The sequence below is a fragment of the Calidris pugnax genome, unplaced genomic scaffold (genome assembly GCF_001431845.1).
Source record: "Calidris pugnax isolate Ruff unplaced genomic scaffold, ASM143184v1 scaffold273, whole genome shotgun sequence".
In the NCBI taxonomy this organism is placed as follows: domain Eukaryota; kingdom Metazoa; phylum Chordata; class Aves; order Charadriiformes; family Scolopacidae; genus Calidris; species Calidris pugnax.
The window spans coordinates 8,973,508-8,998,185 of NW_015094508.1; the positions used below are offsets into that span (position 1 = coordinate 8,973,508).

A 24,678-nucleotide genomic window follows, 5' to 3' on the forward strand; every position below is an offset into this window, starting at 1 on the left:
CCTGAGGGTTCAAAAGTGTTTGGGAAAGGCTTCAATAGCTAGTCTATAGCGTAAGATGGATGATGCTACCTTCTGCATCCATGCTGCCACTCCTGCAGTGGGGCATGAGGGGCCAGACACTTGTTGGTTTGGGACTGAGATCTGCAACTGATTCCTCAAACTCACTCGGGTTTAAGTAGGAGCCGAGAGCACACACAGTCAAAACGAAGCAGCTCTGTGGATGGACAGGTGCTGAAAAGAAAGGAGCCAGGAAAAACTTTCCAAGTCCAGCAGCTGTACAGTAGCCAGCTGCCTCCAGCATCAGTTGTTTGAGATTAAGAATTAATAAGCAGGAGCAGAAACTGGAGATGCTAATCATTCAGTGGGCTGTCAGCAAGTGCCATTTCAGATGCCCACTGCATAATTTCTTGCACACTGGCTTAGTTTTCTGTAAATTATGAAGCCTTTGGAGAAAGAACGCTTTGTTTCAGCGAGTTGTATGGATGTATTCTAAGAGGGTGCATATACCATAACTATGCTAACGACATCAGTATAAAATGTTACTAATCCCTGTCCTGCTAAACGCAACGCTACAGCCTGCGAGAATAGCACAGCCTTTGGACAGCTACATATTTTACTACCTAAAAACTGTGCATTTTACATGCTCAAGCACATTATGCCTTTGAATTATGCTAGAAAGAGGACTGCAATAGTCAGAAAAATGGTTAATGTTATAGTGAATGTTTACTGATAATGAGGGGAACTGGGGTTGAAATTTTGTATCAGATTTGGTGGAGCAGAAAGACTAGTATGACTCCCTACTGCTCTCCTAAGAAAGCAAATCCTTAAAATTGGGGGGTGTTTGCCCTTTTTTTTTCTTCCTCCACATTGATGAAAAGGCTGTATTCTCTTTATCAAGGTGGCAATCCACCAGATGATATTTCATCGATGTGGTTTGACTGTTTTCCAAACTGCTGCCTGGGCCCTGGTGTTGAACCACTTACGGACGGAGGAAGCACAAACAATGAGACGTAGTTAATGTTCATTTTAAAAAATTAAGTAATGTATCTTCTGGGAAGCCAGAAGGCCCCACTGAACTGCACGATGAAGTGCCAGGCTGCACGGCCTCCTAACCGCCCTCTTCCGCTCCCTCCACCATTTTCCACCTCAGAGTCCCCCGGGCCTTGCGCAGGGGCTTGTTTTTAAACCTTATTCCCTGTAGCCTCCCCTGAAGGTGCCCTTCCTGCCCCGGCAGGAGCCGAGATTCTCCCCTCCTGCGCACGGGCCCAACCTGAGGCGTTGTTTAACCCGCAGCCGGCCGAGGACCGCGGACGTGGAAGCCTGGATGTCCTCGGGGGTAGAGCCCAGGGGTCCCCGGCAGCTTCGCTCCCCACCGCCGGGCCGGGCCGGGGCCTGGCGGGCGGCGGCAAGATGGGGGCGGCCCTCCGCGGGGGCGGGGCCACGGGTCCGCGTGTCCGTCTCCCCCCCACCCCACCTACCCTCCACCGCCAATCAAGGGCGCTGCGGCGCCGTCACGAGCCCACGCCGCCAACCAATAGAAGAAGGCGGCGCCTCTCGGGCCCAGATTCAAACGGGCGGCGCGCGCTGCTGTCGGTTTCCGTGGAGACGGCGAGGCCGGGCCTGGCTGCGTCCATGGAGCCAGGTCTCGTCGGCCCCGGGCCCTACCGCGCCACCCGGCTGGTGAGTTCCCCCCTGAGCCCTGTGTCCCCATCTCCGCCTTTGCTCCTTGTGTAACTTTACCTCATCCGGGTGGGGCCGCCGTACCCGCGACTCCAGTCTCCTGGGTACTGGCCGGCTGCCTTGAGGCAGTCTGGCCGCCTGGGCCTGCCCCGCTGACCGGGCCTCTGCGGCCTGAGACCCGAGTGCCGCCAGCTCGGGAGGGCCCTGGGCCGGTTCCGGGCAGCCAGTCCCCCGTGAGGACCTGGTGGGGTGTTCCCCAACGGCTGTCCGGGTGTGGGTGCTCCCCGCAACTGAGTCTGTGTGAGGCAGCTGGACCCATGTGGGACTGGGTCGGCGGCAGAGCAGAGCTTTAATCCAGTCTTTGTCAAGTTAAAAGCCAACGCGAGGTTAAAACTGTATGTGTAGAGCCATAGGTAATATGGGGCACGAGCTCTTTCAGCTTCCTAAATCCGGTGTTTGTTCTCAGATCTCAACTGATCTCAAACTTCTCATAGTTTTATGTTTTAGTGTGCTTGTAAATGCAAATGATCAAAAAAGTACCTATTTCTGCATTCAGATCTCATTGCATTCTGATCTCATTTTGTACAACTAAAATGCTTCTAGGAGAAGGGCTTCCATAACGGTTTGCTTTGTTCTTCTTCCCCAGTGGAATGAGATAATAGAACTTTTTCGTGCTGGGATGCCTTTACGAAAGCATCGATGTCGCTTCAAAAGCTACGAGCGTTGCTTTAAAGCCTCGGAGGCAGTGGACTGTTTACATGAATTGCTTGGCTCTAATCAAAACTTTGGCCCAGAAGTGACTCGCAATCAAACGGTTAAGCTGCTTAGAAAATTCCTAAAAAATCACGTTATTGAAGATATTAAAGGAAGATGGGGCAAAGAGGATTTTCAAGATGATGGCCATTTATATAGGTAAACCTATATACGATGACTGAAAAATGTGAGGTTTTGGAAACAGAATAACTCTTGTGTTTTGATCTTGCAACTGTTATTGTAAAATGCCTTTGAAAAGATGTTAAGGTGTCTTCCCTTCTCTTTCTTTTTAAAGATTACTATTTTAGTGGTAGGTAACTGTCATGATTTAATGTTTGGTTTGGTTTATTTTTAGCTTTCTTGCTTTTTAAAAAAATATTTTTGAAGGGCATTTTAACATTCTACAAATACTATCAAAAGCTTTTGTAGCTTTTACAAGGTAGTGAGTTCTGTTTGCTGTTGGTAGACATCAGGTTTGTCAGTGTTGGGAGAGTGCGTATGAAGATGTTGATGGAAGTGAGGATGTCACTGAGCATCCAACTCCAGCTGTCCTCCCCCTCCCCAAACTCTCTAACAAGCTCTCAACTATTTTTGGATGTTGTTTCTTCTCCTGAGAGAAGAAAAAGGCCTTCTGAATTTAAATATAAGTCATGATATATATAGTCTTTTTCTGTGCTCCTTGGGTTATAGATTGAAATTGTCTTAAATGAGAAAGTTGTATTTGCTCATCCTCAAGGATGTTTGTTTACTTATCTCTCTGTTTAGCCTCTCAACTGGTGGCTTGTTAACAGAGAAAAAGAATGTTCTTTGTAGTGAAAGCTTTGCATTACTGGGGTGGGTTCTTGACCTCTTGTGACCTCAGTTAAAGTTTGGGTGCCCAGAAGTTGTGGGTTCTGAATTTGTACCATCTTGTGTCCTCTTCAGTTAAAAAGTAGTGTAAAAATGATCATTGCCTTTAAGTATGGATCTGTAACTTACAACATGGTGAATCCTCTTTTGAGGAAATGGGATTTATCTTCATGCAGAGCAGAAGGAAAAATAAATCAACAATAATGCTATGTTTCTATTTATTATGTATATATTATTGCATACTTGAATTTTATGTGTTAATTTTTTTGTAATGATGTCTTAGTATTCTCTTTGGAAAAACTATGTAGTACTGAAATTCCACTTGATGCGGATGAAATCAATTTTTCATTTTGGTCTATGATCTTAGCTAGATTGTTTGTAGAGCGTGCCTAGGCTTTATTGCTGCCTAGTCTGTATGCTTATGCTGTAAGAGCAGTTGTTCATTAATCTCCTAATTTTATTTATTAACTTGGAATACTTTAAGATGTACATATGATGTAATTATTTTACTGTATCATAAGCAATTTCGGGTCAAGAAACTTTCTTATAGAAGAACTGTTGTTTATGTTAAACTTGGTGTGGTGCAGTTCAGTTGATTTACAGTCAGATTGGATCAGATTTGTATTTAATTCCAGTAACAAATTAGCACTGATTCCACTTGTTCTTTATGATACTGCATGACATCTTTCAGTACAAGTGTTAGCTGGTTTCTAGTATACTTTCTGAAGGAAATAACACTGAATGCTTAAGAGTAGAACAGAATTGTGTAGGTTGGAAGGGACCTTTCAGATCATTGAGTCCAGCCATCATCCCAATACTGACAAAAAAAAATAATCAGTAAACCATGTCACTAGTCACCATGTCTACCTGTCTTTTAAATACCTCCATGACGATGATTCCACCATTTTCCTGGGCAGCCATCTCCAATGCTTGACAACCCTTTCTGTGAAGACATTTTTCCTAATATCCAACCTGAACCTCCCCTGGAGCAACCTGAGGCCATTTCTTCTTGTCCTATCCCTTTTTACTTGGGAGAAAAGACCAGCCCCCACCTCACTACAACCTCCTTTCAGGTAGTTGTAGAGAGTAATAAGGTCTTCCCTCAGCATCCTTTTCTCCAGGCTTAAACAAATCCAGTAATCTCAGCTGCTCCTTGTAAGACTTGTTCTCCACCCCCTCACCAGCTTCGTTGCCCTCTTCTGGACCAGCTCCAGCACCTCAATGTCTTTTTTGTGGTAAGGGGCCCCAAACTGAATACAGGACTTGAGGTGGGGCCTCACCAGTGCTGAGTACAGGGAGATGATCACTTCCCTAGTCCTACTCACTGCACTGTTCCTTTTACAGACCAGGATGCTGTTGGCCTTCTTGGCCACCTGGGCACACTGCTGACTCGTGTTCAGCCGACAGTCGACCAACACCTCCAAGTCCTTTTCTGCCAGGCAGCTCTCCAGCCACTCTGCCCCCAGCCTGTAGCGCTGCCTGGAGTTGTTGTGACCCAAGGGCAGGACCCAGCACTTGGCCTTGTTGAATTTCATCCCATTGGCCTCGGCCCATCGATCCAGCCTGTCCAGATCCCTCTGTAGAGCCTTTATACCCTCAAGCAGATTCGCACTCCTGCACAACTTGATGTCATCTGTAAACTTACTGAGGGTGCACTCTATCCCCTCATCCCGATAATTGATAAAGATATTAAAGAGAACTGAAGACTGCAGCTTCCCAGCCAAACAAGTTAAATATTCAAATCAATTTCAATTGATGTTAATAGAAGAAATTTTAAATAATTTGCAGGGAATAAAGAATGAATGTTCTTTCCAAACTTAGCTCTGTAGAGGGAAATTCCATGTACCAATTAATCAAGGAAAATATTAAATTTTAGAATTTCGGAATCAAATTCAGGGAATCCAGTGTATCAAAGGACTTGTATCCAAAGATATTTTCAGAAGCTCACCCAAGAAAGTCTGTTGCTAAGTATACAAAAATAATATGTGGTTCTGCAGTCTATGACCTGAAAACGATTGAAAGCTGGAAAATGTTATGAGAAAATATCATGTATGCTTGTCTTGTACTTATATTCTTCTCTGGCCATCTGCTTTCGGTTGCTGTAGAAGGGCAAGATACTGGGATAGCTTATCTAGTCATCAACTAGTTCAGGTTGGAAAACAGGCATGGAAGACAAGAAGAGCTGGAGACTGTCTTGGGTCTTGACTTCTGCCTGGAGGTGGTTAAATGTAAAGGAGTGGTTTGTAGTGGGCTTTTTACTTGTTAAAACAGAGTTAGAAAAGACATTATGTGCTGGTACAGCACATGGTGGTAGGTGTGTTGATGGTTTGGTATGTTCCTAGCCCAATTCTGTTCCGTCTGTTCTTAGAACAGCACTACCTGCACATTTTTTTTTAACTGGTGCCGTAAGTGTTAAGTAATTTGTCTCCTTTCTTTCTGGGCATTGATTCTTTGTCAAAAGATTAAATATAGGTTTTGGTAGCTGCTGGTATTACGCTATATATTCTTGGGTTTGGGTTTGTTGTGTTTGTGTAGTTGTGGGGGTTTTATTTGTTTGTATTGCATTGGCATTGTGACACATTAAAATTATTATGCTCTTTTCTCCTTTATATTTTCAGTCATGACTTTCCTGAGCTGCAGGCTGTGAGAAGCTGCAGGCTGTGGAAGTTGGTTGGGTGAAATATTTCTGTGCTTTTCATTTACTGTGCTCTGCCTAATGATTTACTATTGGACAATAGTATCTTTTGCTATAGCTATCTTAATAATGCTCTTTCTCCACCTCCTGCTATCAAAAGATAACTAAGTTACTAATTAAACGGTGGGGTTTGTGGTTTGGTTTTTTTTTTTGTTTTTACTAAAACTGCATGCCTTTCATGCATCTTGAGTTGGACTGAGCTTTTTCCCACAGGGTTTGATGCATGAGTAGGCTATGTACGCTGCTCATGATTTTGTTATTTAGCTTTTAAGTATAAAAGCATGCTTTTCTCCTGTCTATGGAGCTAAACGTCTGTTTTTCACCCTGCCTCTATTCATGTGTTTAATGTCCTGTCAGCACCCTCTGGTGGACTTACCTAACTTTACGTTGTAAATATATTCCTCACCATTTTGATATGAGTATCAATATAAGTCACACATTCCACTGACAGTGCTTACTCTGGAAACCTTGATATGTCTCTATAAACCTTCTGTCTCTATAAATTCCTGTACTAATTTACTGTGGTGCACAGTTGTGTCATTCATTACCTTTGCATGTAAGTGTAGTTGTTTGCTCTTGTTCATTTCACAGATTATGTGAAAGAGATGTTACCAAATGTTGATTTCCCTGAGAGTGTTGGGCAAGTATTAAATGTGAAGGTGAGAACTAGTGTGGCTTCTCAAAATAGCAAATACTCTCTGCCTGTGTGTCCTGACTTACTGGCTCAGTGTAGTCTACAATAATAAATGAGAAGTTAGAGTTTTGGAAATTGTCAGGCTTTATTTTTTGGAATCTAAGCAATTGTATTAAAAGCAAAAAGGTAAATGCTCTTGCATTGCTAGTAAACTTCTGGGAATTCAGCTGTGGTACTTGTTATACCATTGATGCCATTGTTAGTTGATCCTGTTCTCTATCCATTGCTCTGGACACAAACAGATATCTCTATTTCCTCTTTGTATAAACTCCTAAAACTTGCGCTGCTGGCTGTAAACCATACTAATCTTGACATGTTAACCTTGGAATGGTCTTCAGTTGCTAGCTTCAGGTAACATCATTCTGTTCATCATAAAATCAGAGGCTTTTAGTTGTTCATCCAAACACTTGGCTCTATCTGGATCTTGCTGTAACACTACCTGAAAAAGGGGAACGCACCTCCTTTTTCTGCTTGTAAGAACTTATTCATTTACTGGTTGATTGAGAATCAGGGCAGCAAATGACATAAAGATAAAAACTGTGAAGAAGTAGAGCGGGAAACAGGGAACTGTTGAGATTACTATAAAAAACAAAGAAAAAAAGGCTGCAGATGTTTTAACATTAAACTCCAAGAAATAACAAATAGTTGAAAAACAGTTGAGAACACTCAACAGCTGAACATCTGCAGTGTAATCTGGCTTACTTTTAAAAGGAAGAGTAAGTCTTGCAGGATTAGTGAACGGTGCTTATTACTTCTCTCAGTGTTTGTCTGAAGGAAGTGGTATCTCCCTGTGTTGCGGATATCTGAAGAGCATTGTGGAATATGCCAAATGGGCTCAGTGTGCATAATGTGTTTAACTCATGCAGTATAACACTACTGGACTAACAAAATTGCAATACAAAACTAATTTAAAAACTAACTAAGTGTTGGAACTGCCTTAAGAGGGTGGGGTGAAATTTTAGAGAAAACTTGAGGATCTCTTTAGCATGAGAATCTTTCTGGTAGGATATAAATGCATGCTACTGAGTGGTGTACAAGCTCGCCTTGCATGGTCACAGAGACATAACTGTCTTTTATGTTCTGATTAAAAATTGAGTGAGGCTCAATCTCAGCATCTAAAACCTAGGAGTAAACAAGGTCTGATCTGGACCAATCAGATGATATCTTGCTATCGAACTTAGTTGCCTTTCTGAAGTGCTGCCATTCATTCCTTAGTAGATGCTCTGACCTGGGTTTGGCAGTAATTTAATTCTGCTCAAGCTGGAGATGTAGAGATGTGACTGAGCTGAATGTGATCCAGGACAGTTTGCTGCTAGCAGGTCCAGAAAGGTGATTCTTCCGTTTTACTCCGCTCTGGTGAGACCTCACCTGGAGTATTGTGTGCAGGTCTGGAGCCCTCAGTATAGGAAAGACATGGACCTTATGGAGAGGGTCCAGAGGAGGGCCACGAGGATGATCAGGGGCTTGGAGCACCTCTGCTACAAGGACAGGCTGAGGGAGCTGGGGTTGTTCAGCCTGGAGAAGAGGAGGCTCCGGGGAGACCTAATAGCAGCCTTCCAGTACCTGAGAGGGGGACCTACAGGAAGGCTGGGGAGAGCCTGTTTAGAAAGGTCTGTAGTGACAGGACGAGGGGCAATGGCTTTAAGCTGGAGAAGAGCAGATTTAGATTGGAGATTGGGAGAAAGCTTTTTACTGTGAGGGTGGTGGAGCACTGGAACAGGTTGCCCAGGGATGTGGTTGAGGCCCCATCCCTGGAGATATTCAAGGTGAGGCTCGATGAGGCCCTGGGCAACCTGGTCTAGTTGGGGGTGTCCCTGCTGACTGTGGGGAGGTCGGACTAGATGATTAGATGACCTTTGGAGGTCCCTTCCGGCCTGGACCATTCTATGATTCTGTGATGATTCTGCACAGGCTAGCTTAGGGTTTATTTCTACTAATTTATTCAGGGCACTTCTTGAAATGCGTTAAAAAGTGAATGAGTTTCCTGTACAATCAGCTGGAAAAAGACTCTGGAAAAGAGCAGCAGGATATGGTCTTCGCATAGAAAACATGTAAACACAGAAGAACACGGTAATGACAAAACTTCATGTGGACACTTGCATGTACATTAATGAAAGCCAAGGTTAGTCATGTGACTTATTATGTGGCTTTGCTTGCTTTAGGAGATGCATGCTAGTGCACTTGACATACCCATAGCTTTTTCAGAAGCATCAGTGTCTTCTAGTGAAGACCTGAGCCACTTGTCTATGCATAGGCAGCTTCTCCTCTTTGAGATGCACTGGGATATCAGACATTCACCCCAGGCTCAGCTATGTCAAGGGAGGTACAAAGGACCCGAAGCAGCAGATGGAGGCCAAACAAGACACGTCAGGCTGTTTTACAAGTCACTCAACACCGGTCTTCAGGCAACTTACTTGCACTGTGAACATCCAAGGCATTTTTCTTATTTTAGCATGTGAAGGTCTGCTACAGTTTTGCATTGATAAATATGGAATAGGGTGGAGTTCAGAGGCACTAAAAATATTCTCTTATTGTAGATTTCCTCCTTCCTCACCGCTGAAGCCATATCCAAAAAAACCTTCATGTGGAAAGGAAGTAATTAAATTTCCAGACTGGAATGAACCGAAGACTGGTAGTTCTCAAGAACACATCCCAGTGAAATCAATCGCAATGGTAAGATATTCAGTTTTTATTTCACCAGACATGAGCATATTTGGAAAGCAAAGCTGAACTAATGATCTCTTTGTTGTGGGACAAAATACTTGGTTATAAATTAGATGCTCTTTATTTTTATTAAATACTTTTATTAAATACTTTTATTTTAGACATGTCAAGTAATGTTATTCTTAATGAGTTGCTGGGGATGTTGGCTTTACGTGTTCTCTCTGCTACAGATGATGATGTCCTGAGAATCCTAAGGTCAGCATGGCTGTATTTGCCAGTATGCTTGCATTCCAGTTTGATCAAATCTAATAGGGCGTTTACTATACAAGACAAAGTAGTTACTGTCACTTACACTGGAACTCATATTCAGACACTCCCTGCAGCAGAATATATATATTACTCCCTGCATTACTCCCTGCCCAACTGCTCTGAAGATAGCAGCATTACTCCCTGCCCAACTGCTCTGAAGATGTTAGGGATTCAATTTCTTTTTTCATAAAGAATGTGTTCTGGTCCTAGTTTCATTGTTGCCATTTGTGAGCTTGGAGAATTGTCCTGCATCATACTTACTTGATTCAGCCTTTATAAAGTTGGAAAAAATGTTGCTTTTATTAGTAAACCAAAATTGCATACCTTGCTACCTGTACACCTTAAAAACCTAGGCTTCTGGAGTTGTGTGTATTCTAAGCCCTTCCTCCAGTATATCTTGTATGTGAGTGTTCTTGTATTTTGTGAACTCTTGGGACTTCTTCAATAATTTTGGCCTTTTTATTGATGCTCGTCAGTGCAGGGAAACTAGCCTTAGATTTAATGATGATTAATAATATCTTTGAAAAAGTAGCTCCTACCATTTTGCTAGACATTTGCTGGTCCTGAACAAACGGTTATTCCATATTTGTAATCTAATTACTTATGTGCAGTTTGAGTGCCTCTTTCACGTGTAGCAGGCCTCTGAAGAGGAAAAAGCATGGTCCTTAAAACTTCAATTATAGTGAGAAGATTAAGAGGGAAGAAAGAAAAGATAGTGCCAAAGACAAGTAAAGATAATAGAGTATTTTAGTTACTGAAAAGTATCTGCTGCAGTTTTAACATGTCATTGCCTCCAACTGTCTGGTCTAAATTTCCATCCAGGCATCCTGGCCTGATAAGAGTTAGCAAAGGTCTACCTACATACATCTCACTCAGATGCAACAGTATACAGTCTGACATAGCTCAAAATCTCTTTCATTGGCAGTTTTGGTTCACACACTGGACCATAAATTGAATTAACTGAGGCAAAGGAATAAGCTTCTTTCTATTGGCTCTTTTATAGAAAGATGTGGCTTCCACTGAAATGGTGAAGTAGACAGGTAGCTGAAAGTAGTGGCACCTTAAATTGCTCCAGCATCAATCGAAGCACTTGTTGGCTGAGTGTGGACTGGTGGTTTTCAGTCTGTGTAGTGAAATAATTATTTGGAATATCAGATACTATATTTCATTGGGTGCTATTTATTTTAAACTAGCTATACTCTTGTGTCATGAAATGACAGACAATTAGTGCTTGGAGTAATTAAGTGCATTCCTGGAGTGCATTTTATGGTTTGGTTGTGGTCACAAGAATACTATTAATGTGCTCCAGGACTGCTCTGCAATGTAAATCAAAGAACTGGGAATGCTTAGGAGTTTTGCCTTGAAAAGTATGCTGCTGACAAGAATTGTGTTGTATGTTCACGCATCGACATATTGATGGTCTTCAAGCATCAAGCTTGGATGTGAACTTTGAGTAAAAGTAGTCTCTTACGTTCACTGCTTTACTTTATTCTGTTATAATGGTGGACTAGATTAATTATTATAATGGGTGTCTTCAGCTGTAGCTATTTCCTTTTACTTTCTTCATATATAGAACCTGCTATTATACTTAATGTTTAGTTATGATCAGTATATGCTGAACAAGGATGAGTATCAGTCTTTGATATCTCTTCTAATAATTCCCTGACAACTTTTCCATAAGCAGGTGTTTAATCTTAAAGTGGTAGTTGAAAACAAGTGAGTTGAACTGATTTTAATTATAGAGAGGATCTGAACACAGGACTAGAGGCCACTGACTCATGAACTTTAATGGCTGTTCTGACACACATAATTTTTCAGCTTAGGACAATTTACATAACTCGGAAGAGATGCTGCATGTCTGTGAAAGCTAAATAGTCTTTTGCATCCTGGAGACTTTACTGGAATTTAGGGATATTTAAAATACTTGTAATAGGGAGCATGCCGTACTAGAAATGTAGTATACTGTTCGATACTTGAAAAGTCTGCAGTTAATGAGGAGAGCTTTTTCTGATTTCAGAACTCTGAGATGTGGTACAAGCGACACAGTATAGCTATAGGGGAAGTACCAGCATGCAAACTCGTGTTCCGCAGAGAGCTAACACAAACAAACATAGAAGAGATATGGAAATCCATGACTTTGTCACGGTGAGTATGCTTGTGAGTTGTTTGCTATTAAACTGTGTAGTAGGTAATGGTCTTGCCAGTCCTCTCTGGTAATGCTTATAATTTCACTCACCCACCTTTCATCACTGCGATCAAAGCCATAGTGGTTAGACTAACTATACCAGTTGTTGTTTGGCTAACGAATTCAGCAAATGAAGTTTGCAAAGAAACTTTACTGTGCTTGATACCTTTTGACTTTTTCCTGTTGTGTTATAAAAGTCCTTTTGTTGTGTAGGCTTTGTCTTGTTTAATCATTTTTCCTTAGTTGTTCTCTTTTTTCTTTTTACTCTGAGATAGAAGCACTTCTGTACTATGAAACCTTTCAATGACAAGTCCAATTCTTTGTATGAGGTATGAAATGGAGTAGCTAATTGAGTGCAAAAGGCTTTGAGATTTGGACATTCTTTACTATTTCCAACAGGAATATCCTATGCAAACTTACAGGCATGGCTTTAGACTATTCATGCAGGAGAAAAAAATAAATAATATATATTAGCTCTTTTTACACAGCACAGTTGAGGCCTTACTAGTGATTACTTTCATGTAAACCTAGCATATTATTTCCATGTAATAAACTCGATGCTGAAGCAAGCAGCTGTGGTGTTGGCAGGATCCTCAGCGGAGAACTCTAGCACAGTGCGCAGGGGATATTCCTCAACTGGAGAAAGGTCTGGGAAGTTGAGACTTCTGATGGAAACCCATATTTTGTGCGATGGTGTCTGAGAAGACCTGGATGACGCCAGAAGCAACTGCAGCCAGGCTCTCATTGTCATATATAAAGGAAGCTCCTATGGAGTGCTGTCAACCAGGAACACAGCAAATGGGTCATGGCATGGCAGTTTGTGCAGAAGGGTGTACAGGAAGGGTGCTGAAGCTCTGCCAGCTGAACCAGGGAGCAATAGTAACCACCTGGCAGAAAGCCATGTCTTCTCTAAACTCTGTACTGCAGCTGATGCAGCTTCCCAGCCAGAGCTCTGGTGGGAACACGCTGCCACCCAGGTGTCAGGCTGCAGGGTATGCCCTGGCAGTACCAGACAGCAGCAGTGGGAGGTATGCCCAGGTAGAGGAGGTCCTCTGCTTAGTCACAGAGCTCTGGGAGGAGGTGAGTAGGTTGAGGAGTATCAGGGATTTTGAGAGAGACATTACTAGAACTTCACCCTGCCTTTCCTGGGACAGGCATGTCAGGCAGACAGGACAAATGCTAGGGAAGATTCCCTACCTTGTCTCCAGCTGGCTGAATGCAGCAACATAAGGCATAGAGGGCAACAATAACAAGTTCCTGCCTGGCACAGTAGGTACGTCTCCTGCATGGCCACCCCATTTTCCTTGGTGCCCTTGCATAGTACGTACAATGCTCTGCAAGTAGAACCAAACAATGACGAGGATGATTGTTCGTTAAGGTTGGAGGTATCAACAACTTTGTCAGCCTATGCCCTGCATCAAAACCATTTCTATAAAGAAAAAAGACAGGTCATTGTCATAGGAGATTCTCTTCTGAGGGCAACAGGAAGCCCAATATGCAGATTAGACCCACTAAATCTGCTGCCTCCCTAAGGCCTGGGTTAAAGATGTGAACAGGAAACTTCCTACCTGATTTTTTTTTCATGTAGGCAGTGATGAATTTGTGATAAGAAGTCCAAGGACAATCAAGAGACACTTCAGGGCTTTGGGATGGCTGGTTAAGGGATTGAAAGCACAAATGGTGTTCTCCCATATCCTTCCAGTTGTGGAAAATGATGAGGGAAGAAACAGAAAGACCCAGCAGATCGATACCTGGCTCCAAGATGGGTGTCACTGGCAGAATTGCGGGGGTTTTGATCATGGGTTGGTCCACAAGACACCAGACCTGCTGGTGACAGTTGGGGGAAAAGGATCTTTTTGTAGGAGTTAGCAGGGCTCATTGAAAGAGCTTTAAATTAGATTTGAAGGGAGAAAGAGATAAAACCAGGCTTGCTCGTGTTAGGCCTGGGGAAAGCATGCCAGTGTTTGAGGGATGATGTGCTAGCATGGTCTTTCAGTCTGTTCCACAATGTGCTGAGTACACTGGAGCACATTTGAAATGTCTTTATACTAATGTGTCCAGCATGAGGAATAAAGAAGAGGAGCTAGAAGTTTTGTCCCAGTCCCAGAAATACAACAGTGGCATAAGCAAAAGCTAGTGGGAAGAGTCCTGTGATTGGGATGCCATGATGGACCGTTATAGGTTTCAGGCTTTTCAGGAGGGATAGGCAGGCAGGTGAGGTGGGGGGTGGATTGCACTGTACGTCGGGAAAGGGTCGGATTTTATGGCACTTACAGCTGGTTGAGAACTTCTGGGTAAGGATGAAGCGGAAAGCAAATAAAGTCAATATTGTTGTGAGAGTCTACTATTGATTCACCTAGCCAGAATGATGTTGCCGTTTAATTATTTTACAAGGAATTAAGGGATGCTCTAGATCAACAGTTCTTGTCCTTATAGGTGATTTTAACTTCCGAGCTGTCAAGTGGGACTATCATACACTGGGCACAAACAGGTCCAGTAAATTCTGATGCATGTTGAAGATTACTTCTTGGTGCAGGAGCTGACAAGGAAAAGTGGCCTGCTAGAAGTTTTGCTTGTAAACAGAGGGGTACTCATGGCTGAAGTGGTGATTGGTGGCTGTCTTGGTCACAGTGACCACAAAAACGGTGCAAAACAGTGACCCTGGTTATGGGGAAAGCAGACTTCAGGCTGCTGAAGAAGCTAGTTATTAAGGTCCCTTGGGAACCTGATTTTGAAGGTATTGGAGTCCATGACTGCTGGTCACTTTTTAAGAGCTATTTCTTAAGAGCACAGGAGCAGGAAATTCCAAAGTGTCTCAAGTCAAGTAAGCGGGGTGTAAGGGCAGCTTGGCTGAGCAGATATCTTCTAGAACGTAGGTGGAAAAGAGAAGTGTTCAGACATTGGAAGCAAGGGCAGGCAACACAGGTGGAGTACAGACTGTTCCCCACTATAGAGAGAAAATTTGTGCAGCCAAAGCTCAGCTAGAACTCAAGCTGGTCAGCTTTTTAAAATATGTTAACAGCAAAAAGGGAATCAGAGATAACATTGGTCCTTGGCTTGATGAAGCCAGTTACCTCACAAATAGGGACATAGACAAAGCAAAGACATTTAATGCCTCCTTTGCCTTTGTTTTCAACACCCATGATGGGTCCCAGAACCCCTGGAGCCCTGTGTTGGAAGACTGAGGGGATGATTATCTCCCAGCTGACCCTGAGCTTGATGGAGACTTGCTGTTCCAGCTGGATGTGCATCGAAGACTCTTGAGTGGCTGTGGTCACTTGGTTTTTTCAGCTTGGAGAAGAGAAGACTGAGGGGTGGCCTCATTGCAGCCTACAACTGCCTCAAGGTGGGGCAGTGGAGGGGGAGGTGCTGATGTCTCTCTGGTTATCAGCAATAGGACACAAGGAAATGGAATGAAGCTGTATCAGTGGAAGTTCATATTGGGCATTAGGAAAAGATTCTTCACCGAAAGGGTCATTGGTCACTGGAACAGGCTTCCCAGAGAAGCACCAAGCCTGTACAGTTCAAGGAGTGAACTTCTTACTCATATAGTTTAGTTTTGGGTAGTCCTGTGAGGACTGCGGAGTCGGACTCCAAGATCCTTATGGGTGCCTTCCAACTTGTGATATTCTGTGAAACGGAGAGGTCTCTTTTACAGAATCATATCTATCCTAACGCTACATGTTTGCCTTTTTCAGATTAGATGATGTATGAACAATGTGTTTATGTATTTTTACAGATTACAAAAGGTCTTGGGTTTGGATTCTCTGGATGAAGTATTAGACACAAAACTTGTGAATTCAAAGCATATAGTCCAAAATGTGTACAATGTCAATAAGCAAGGCATTGTCACTTTAGAAGACAAATCAAGTGAGTATTTTAGGAGTTTGTGTTTAACTTTTTTATATTGTAATTTACTAGTATATAAAAAAGTACTTGTTCTAATCTATACTAACATGTAGCACCTTTACACTTTCATGACCACATTTGTGCTAGGGTTTTTACAAAGTATGTCACTGCTGTCCTCTGACATCCATCAGAGGATATCATGACAGTAAGAATCACCGTGTATTCCATATTTACTCTTTTAAACATATTCATGGTTTAGAAGGGATGAAAGATGAAGGCAAAAGAACAGCAACTCTTCATTTATAAAAACAGTAATATTACTCACTTCAAGCTGGCTTAGTCAGCCCAGCACTTAAATGCCTGAACTGCAGTGTTTATGTGAGGGAAATGTGTATTACAAATTGGGAAAGAATCAAAATGTACACTGAGAGATGCTTAAAATTTCTCAGTTTTTAGTTTTCAATCAGTCTGTTTTGAAACTAGTGCAAGTTTAAAACTGCTTTGCACATCAGGAAGAAAATAAAGTATTTTTGCTTCTCTGATATATCACTTTTTCTACATCGTGTTTTCTACAAGATTTGTAGAGAAGTGAGATATGAGGTTGGAACCTGGCTTGGTTTGTGAATTAAACCTCCCCCAGAGAATACACATGTTCATTTTAAAGGCAATTAGAGCACCTGAAGATACTAACTTCCTCCTTGCAGAAATGATAGAGCTGAATGTATAAGTGCTTTTGAACGTCTTCAGTGCAAAGTAACCACTTCACTGTAATGCACTAGTGAAGGTGTAGCTTGAACTAGTTTGGCTGATTTTTGCAAGGCAGGTTAAGGATTTGCCGTATGATCCATTTTGCTGGTTGAGTTGTAAGAGCAGTGGACATGAACTGATTGATATTGAGTACTGGAGGTACTAAAGCATAGATGTAATTCAGGCTAGATCCTACATTAAGATACAGCCTGCCTTTGCAATTAGTCAGTGTACTGTATAGCAGAAAATTCTTAAAGAATTATTAGCTTGGCTTTTTATTTTATAGTTTAACATTTCTCTCATTTTTTTTCTCCTTTTAATTTCTGTCTGTTTTTCTCCTGTGCAGAGGAACTACCTCACTGGATATTATCAGCAATGAAATGTCTAGCAAATTGTAAGTAAATTCAGGAGGGGGGAAAAAACCTAACCAACCCACCCTGTAAAAATCAAGTGAACTAACTGGGCCTTTACAGCTTTATCAAATTCTGCTTATGTTTGTAGTCAATATTTTTTTCTGCCTTGAACAAAGTTGGAAAACATCAGCCAACATATATTCTCCTGCCAGTGCACCTTATTTCAATGAAATATGAAGATTTAACTATTCAATTAATTTTTTTCCTCTACTATGTGTTTTCACTAGACCTATTGGAAATAGATCAATACAATTTCACTTATATTTTGAAGAATGAGTCTAAGTTTTGTGGTTTGTTTGTTTTTTTTTTTTTCTATTTGGTATTGCATTTTTATTGGCTGGAGTAGAAAATAGTGATCTGGTTGGTGACTGCAAATTATTTTTCTCTCTCCTGTTTTTTTAATTTTATTTATTTCCTTTTTCCTTCTTTGTAGGGCCTAGCTGCTCAGATTTGAAACAGCCTACGTACTCAGGATTTGAAAGAGATGTCTTCAAAACTATAGTGGACTACTTTGGCCAGATGAAAGAACCACTTCTCACATTTCATTTTTTTGATATTTTTGTTAGTGTGTTAGGTAAGTAGCTTGGGATGTGATGAAGAAATTTTTTTTTTTAATTAACTTCCTGAAATTAATTTACCATACCCAAGTAGTATCACAACTCATTTCTTTAGGACCTGCCCTGTCCATTTTACTTGGAGAACAGTTTAATATTTAAATTTATTCCACATCACAAGGTGGTTTTGTTCTTGTGTCTTTTTGATCTCATAGCTTGTCTTCATAATTTTGAAAGGTCTCTGCTTTTTGCTTAGCACTGCCACATTTAACAGATGTTTTTTAAGAGATTTTTTTATTATTTTACAAATAAATCGTAAAAAGTCACATAAGCTTTTTAGATATTACTTGACTGAAGTCTAGATTAAAAAGGATTAGGGCTGTAAGGTCTGTTTTTAACTGTGGCAATATTACATCTGAAGGAAATTGAAATCCTTCATTGCTTACACTTAGAATAGACATTGACCATCATCTAGTGCTTTAAAAAAACCAATAGTTTAGTTATTAACTATGACTTTTGAAGGATTCACACTGTATCAAATTCACCTATCCTGTAGCTATAGATGGCCTTTTGAAAGACAGTAAATGTGAAAATATTTGATTACATTTTATGGTTACGTTTCAGAAAAGAACTGACTTGAAAAGTAAGTATGCTTTGTAGCATGTCACTTTTCTGAGCTTCTATAAGTGGAAGCAGCATTGTTTTTAATAAACTGTTGAGATGAAGAAGGAAATAAGAATAACACTTTTATTTCTGGAATTTAGTGGGTTTTTTATATTTTGTTGACAATCTTGCTTCAAACTGAATATAGCTCCTTTTCAAACTTCTTATTCTCAGACAACAATATTCTCGATAGTATCTTTAAAAATTCTTCCTCTCCTTTCATACTGTCTTTCTGTTTGCTTTTCCATTGTATTTCATATCTTTCAGGTTTTAAGAGTTTTATTTTGTAGTATTTCACCCATAATGAGAAGAAAGAATTCATGCCAATGTTTATGTAGAAACGGAAGGAAATCATGCACTGTTTCAAAAAGTGAAAAAATAATTTTGTGGTCTCTTTCCAAACAAATGAGGTTATTATGGAATCCTTCCTTACTAATGAAAATAGATTTAAACCAAAAAAAATAGGAGCATAGCATCATAGAATGGTTTGCATTGGAAGGGACCTAAACATCATCGAGTTCCAACCCTCCTGCCATGGGCAGGGACATCCCACTAGAGCAGGTTGCTCAAAGTCCCATCCAGCCTGGCCTTGAACACTTCCAGGAATGGGGCATCCACAACTTTTCTGGGCAACCTGCTTAATTTATGTTCCATCTTCACATTTACACAATTTACTTTAAACTACTGGAAGTATATGTTCGAAAATTTCACTGAATTTTCACTGAATTTCATTAAATTTTTAGAGTTGGAAGGAACCATAGAGATCATCTAGTCCAACTCCCCTGCCAAAGCAGTACCACCCAGAAAATGTCACGTTTCTCTAGAAATTGTGCCGAATCAACTTCTTCCAGACACATAAGAGGTGTTTGAATGGCTAAAAAGCTGCGTTTGGCTTCAGTTACCACTCTTTTCTTGGAATACTCTCTGTTTTGGCTGCACTACTTACACTTCTGCTATTTTAATTTTTTTTTTTAAATAACAAACAGGTTCCACTTATTACAGAGTGTGGAATTGACTGGCATGTGGGAGGAGTGAAGAAAAGGGAGCCTGACTCCTATCAGTGATATCCAATAGCAAGACAAGAGGCAATAAGCACGAACAGAAATACAGGAAACTTCATTTATATGCAGGAAACCAGCTTTTTTTATTTGGAAAGTGGTCAGGTGAACAGTGGAAGAGGCTGTCCAGAGAGGCTGTGGAATCCCCCTCTTTGGAGATATTCAAAACCTGGCTGAACATAGTTCTGGGCATTTTACTGTAGATGACCCTGCTTTGACCAGGGGGAGAGGTCTAGATAAATCTCCAGATATCGCTTCCAACATGTATAATACCATAGAAAAAAAAGTGTGTCTTTTGTCACCTTCCTTGTTCCTTTTTTAAGAGAAATTACTGTCAGACTTCAGCTGTACAGACATTTTGCTCCTGATTTCTGTTTTGTTCTGGTAATAGTGCTATTTAGGCAAATGTGTAGTACATGCTTTCTTCACTGATCCATAGAAACCCAAAAGAGGATAACAATTTGATCATGAGACCTCTTTATAGGTATCTAAACTACTGTCAGATTCTACTGTGCCTGTCCAGTCTTCATGTAGCTCTGCCATGCTCGCATTCTGTGTTTTGTATGTGTTTGCTCGCATTCTTAGTTTGTAAGTAGAATTAGTCATAGATTTAACTTCTAGAGGTGTGAGGGACAGATCAGGCTTGTCACAGCTGTCTCTGATGCATGGGCACATGTTTTGTTTAGATTCTCTGACTGTTGCCCCAGACAACTTTTTTATGTGGTTGCTACATCTGTGCCTATGTCTCAGTTGTGTTTAGAGCTGAGAGTTATAAAAGAGCAAAGGATGAACCAAAACATAGTTTTTCATGTCTACTAATATCTAGAGTTGTTGGTTGTGGTTATTAATATGTCCCAAAGCATCCAAAGGAAATCTTGTAAATACTTAAAGATGCCTAATTCTAGTAGTCTGGCTCTAGGCATATCTTCCTAGTCTCTTTGGGGAGTGGAGTTCTAATGCAGTTTTGAATGAGTAGGAAAGGAATCTGGGGAGACACATTTAGAAATGTTGTGTTAAATGTTATGGAAATGTATAATTGAGAAATGTTGCCCAATCTCATGGTCTCGTATAAACCAGGTCTGCTGCAAAAACACAGCAAGGCCGTAGAAGCTCTTCAGATATCTTGTCTCCTGCTGCCACCAGAAAATCGGAAAAGACTACAGCTATTGGTGAGGATGATGGCAAGAATTAGCTTTAACAAGGATTTGCCACCTCTTTCTGAATCAGTGAGGACCAGAACCTTGGTACGTATAATATAAGGCAACAGGTCTAGACTGTGCTTTTGGAGTAGCACAGATAAAAGGTTCTTGCTGGAGAGTGTATACAAAGTATAGTTTGCTTGTTTGAAGAACAGTTTTTCTATACTACTTATGTGGAAAGCTACTCCGAATGAATTGGGATTTCTTGTTAAGCTGTGAGCAAATAAAGAATTTGCTCAGAATTTGGAGGTTTCCATATCTTTCATAGTTAAATCACCACTGATTTCACTATTGAGTAGAAAAAGAAATAAAATGCAGTAGATGAGGCTTCTGGTGTTCTTTATCACTGTAGACAGTGTGAGAGAAATAAACTGCCAGTTCCGGTTAGTTAGAAATATGTAGTTGGATGTTTCAATTTACCTGTTTTGAGCCATTTAAAAAAAAATCCTATCATTTTGATTCAGTACTATTTTTTTTGTTGTTGTTATCATTTAACTACAGAAACCTCTCAGTAATTTTAATTAGATTTTTATAAAGCCCTAGTTTTTGCTGATACTCTTGCTGTAGGACTACTTGTAAAGTCATCAATGATATTTGCAACAGCATGTTATTGCAAAGTTATTAGGTGTAACTCAGCAATTCCAACTGGCTAAGGACGTGTATTTATTTGGTTAATTTTCAAGTCTTCTGCAAGAAGGGAAACAGAAGGCTTAGCTGCAGGGCCACTCTGCATACAGAAATCTAAATTTGTTCCATAGCAATTAAGTTTTTAATTAACTATGAATAGCATTTGATTAAAATTTTGACTGCTGAGGTTATAATTTAATTAACTGTAAATAGTCTTTGATTAAAATAATTATGTTGTAAACTAAATGTTATTTTTAGAAGTGAATCCTTTACAGTCCAAATATTTTGCACTAAGTTCTAATTCAGCAGTGTGGTGTATAGTACCTTACAGAAAACCTTGATTGCCTTCTGTTTTTTTAAAGTTGGAAGTGACTGGTCCACAGACAAAAAACTCCTCTAATAATGCTTGAATATGAAACTACATGAAGTCAGCTGGACCCAAAATTTGGTTTGATGATTTCAAAGCAATTGTATTAAGTTTTCCCTCTGGTGCTTAACTTCTATTAGATTCCTGTGTTATTTTTAATATCTCTGAAATATTTGTGCCCTGATTGACTGGAAAAGCTATGTGAAGTCACTATCTGATTAAGTCTTGAGAATAAAATGGAATTCAGCCATTTTAAGTCTAAAGTCAGATTATGTATGTGAGGCAAGAGCCATCCTCAGTCCACTCAGATACTGTCACTGTATATAATACCTTTTAAAAAAAATTATTATTATTACATTATAGTGTTGTAAGTATGGTAAGTATTGTGCTGTTTAAAATCTTTTCTTGAAAAGATCATTTTTTTAAATACAGTCTGATTCCTCACGCCTCACCCTCAAAGAGAAAAATGTACAATAATAATTTTTTTTCTTAGATGGTTCAGGCATTCTCCCGTTGTATTCTCTGCTCGAAGGATGAAATGGACTTGGACGAACTGCTTGCTGCTAAACTAGTATCTTTTCTCATGGACAACCATCAAGAGATCTTAAGTGCTCCTTCCAACTTAAAATCTTCTATAGAGGAACATGTTGTACATCTCCAGAGAGTCCAAGTAGGTAACTAGTGAAAAAAGCGTCTAATGTCTCTGTGCTTCTAGGTCAAATTTATCCTTTCTTCTCCAAAGTCTGACAGTTCTTAAAGACTTTATTCTGTCTCTGCTAGCTTATGAAGAACTAATTACTTTTGGCTGCTGATATTCAGCCATAACTATGTATTAAAAGGAAATTAAGCAAATCTTGAATGGTTTTGAGATAAGAACTCTAAAATATGTTTTTCCTGTTAGTCAGCACTATCTTCTCCATGGAATGGCAAATTATGTTTATAGTAGTGAGGAAAATTGTGGGTGGTTAAAAAGCGTTTCCATTAATGTTCTGATTTTCTTTCAGAGCCGCCCTTACTTGCTCAGCTTTTTCATAACTCTTTTTCTTTTTCCTGATGCCATATTTTGTTTTCTTCAAAGATGCTTTTTAGTTCTTCGTTCTTTAATTTCTACTGAAAAAAGTAACTTTTAACTTATTCCAAGAGTTTAACAGACTCCCTTTGTGTCATGTTTCTTGACTTACTAGAATACGCTCAATTAGTCCAGGGGATAGGAGGTACAATTTAGGGTCTTTATTCGATCTTTAAGTCCTCTCTACTTAATGACTTCAGGTGGTCAATTTGATTTAGCCAGGTTTTGCAAATTTATTGCAGAAAATATAGCTGGTCTTTTTTTACTCTTTCTTCAGATAAAATATGCTGGAGCTGATACTGATGCAACTTTTCCTCCTCCATCATTTTGTCACCAAATCAGTACAGATGAATTTGAATACCAAAGGGCAACTGGCTCTCAAGAGCCACTGGCAGCTTTATTGGAAGAAATTGCAACAAATAAAGAAATATCTGTGAAAGATAAAAAGAAGAAGCTCAAGCAAGTAAATAAAAATTCCTTCACAGTCTTCAATTTTAACTTAAGCAGCTTTATGAAGTCTTAGACATGTAGTCTTCTAGAGAAATACTGATGTTTAAAATAGTAGATACTCTTGGGGATTTTGAACTTTTTAATCATCTAGAATAGGGGTACTGTGATGAATCAAGGCATATTAGAAAATATCACCTAATATTCTATACAGAGGTATAGAAAGTCCATTAGAGAAATAATAATTTTTCTGCTGCCAGAGGCAGAGGTTGCACTTTAATATTCTTTTATATTAAAAGTTTGAGCGAATTCTTAATTTAAATTAATGTATTTTTCTAGTTTCAGAAATCTTACCCTGAAGTGTATAAAGTACGATTTCCTACCCCTGAAACTGAAGCGGTACTATTTCCGGAAAAAAACAAACAGAAGCCACCTGTACTGATGTGGGCCTTAAAAAAGCCTTTTCAACCATTTCACAGAACCAGAAGCTTTAGGATGTAAATGGTTTGAAGAATATCAGTGAACTGAGTCAGAGCGTATCGTCAACGGATCTTATGCAAGAGGAGCCTGAGCAGCATGTAGTTACTCAAAAAAACTACTGGAGATACTGCTGAAATGGTAGAAAAGGTCAAAAGAAAAGGAAAACATTGAGGTCATAGAAATGTGAGCCATTGTCAGTATTTTTGTAAATAATTATTTTTTGTAAAGGTCAGTTATTAAAAAAAAAACAAACAAAAAAACCCAACAACAAAAAAACACACCAAAAAAACAAACTCAAGGGGATTAATCTACATTGGGGATACTGTACACTTGCTGTAGCTTGATTTGACCATCATTTCAAGGTCTAAATGTATTTGTGTGTAATGTATTGTTGTAACTAGAACAGCTCTCTTTTTCACTTGAAAATGAGTCTCTTGTGTAAACTGGGCTGTTTTTCACATATAGCTTGAGGAATTAATTTGCTGTAAATGCTTGAATAAGTACGAAGCACTGGATTTTGTTTTTCTGTTGCACACTTTAGTGCTCTCGGTATGTAAGATTTATTTTGGAAAACTAAAAAATTCTTTCTTAATTTTCTGATGCATAGAATGCATTACAGCTTGAGTCAAGTCCTTTCGAAATTCCATTAACTTCTGTAGTGCTGACCAATTCTTTTAAGCAACCCAGTCTTTTAAGCCTTTTCCCATATACTCTTACTAAGTATTGTCATATAAAATTGGATGCTTGACACTAGAACATAGTTTATTAGAAAAATCTGAAACCTTGTATTTCCTCTGGAAATGAAATTCAAATATTCAAGTGACATTGAAGCATATGTGCCTTTAATAATTTAATTTGTTTTGCATTACGAAATCTACTATACCTATAACTTGACTGGGCATATAACATACTTGATTCTGACAGCACCTTTGAGCTATTAAAGCATTACCATTTTCCGATGTTTACTCAGCGTGGTGATTTCATGTCATCCATTAGCGATTTTAAGAGCAGCATTTCATACCTTATTGAATGTCAGGGTAGTCTATGCAGGAGAGAAGGCAGCTGACATCTCAACAGATTTGTCTGACATTTTAGTAAGCAACATGGTGACTACCCTGTAATGCAACATTGACAGTATTTTCACTTTGCTAACCTCCTAACCAGCCAATAAGCTTTAAGATGTACATCAACAGGATGTTGGTATAATAGATTGGAGTATTTGTTGGGCAATGTGATTTTGAATAGTATCTGTTATCTGTTTTCACTTATCAATTATACTTAGACTTTGTATCAATAATATTTTTCTTAAGCAAAATTGATACAAAATGATACACTTTTCAAATAATAAGACAGTATTAAAATTAATATTAAAAGTA

At 39.8% G+C, this 24,678-nt stretch overlaps 1 protein-coding gene across 2 annotated transcripts; it reads left to right on the plus strand.

Moving 5' to 3' along the window:
- The first annotated feature begins 1,580 nt into the window (after nucleotides 1-1,580).
- Nucleotides 1,581-24,678, plus strand: DEPDC1B (DEP domain containing 1B). 2 transcript variants are annotated; one of them, XM_014964811.1, is made up of 12 exons: nucleotides 1,581-1,680; nucleotides 2,327-2,592; nucleotides 5,901-5,957; nucleotides 9,209-9,344; nucleotides 11,662-11,789; nucleotides 15,569-15,699; nucleotides 16,772-16,819; nucleotides 17,272-17,412; nucleotides 20,191-20,357; nucleotides 21,800-21,976; nucleotides 22,653-22,838; nucleotides 23,162-24,678. In XM_014964811.1, the coding sequence occupies exons 1-12, from the start codon at nucleotides 1,633-1,635 to the stop codon at nucleotides 23,321-23,323; spliced, it is 1,647 nt and encodes a 548-aa protein (XP_014820297.1). In that variant the 5' UTR covers nucleotides 1,581-1,632; the 3' UTR covers nucleotides 23,324-24,678. The 2 variants fall into 2 exon arrangements, with proteins under 2 accessions (XP_014820297.1, XP_014820298.1); XM_014964812.1 differs by lacking the exon at nucleotides 5,901-5,957.

What these genes read in the sequence shown, in the direction of transcription:
- DEPDC1B (XM_014964811.1), top strand. Translation starts at nt 1,633, where the DNA reads ATGGAGCCAGGTCTCGTCGGCCCCGGGCCCTACCGCGCCACCCGGCTG. An exon ending in CAGTGAAATCAATCGCAATG is followed by an intron (nt 9,345 to 11,661) that starts GTAAGATATTCA and finishes TTCTGATTTCAG; the next exon opens with AACTCTGAGATGTGGTACAA. An exon ending in AATGAAATGTCTAGCAAATT is followed by an intron (nt 16,820 to 17,271) that starts GTAAGTAAATTC and finishes CCTTCTTTGTAG; the next exon opens with GGCCTAGCTGCTCAGATTTG.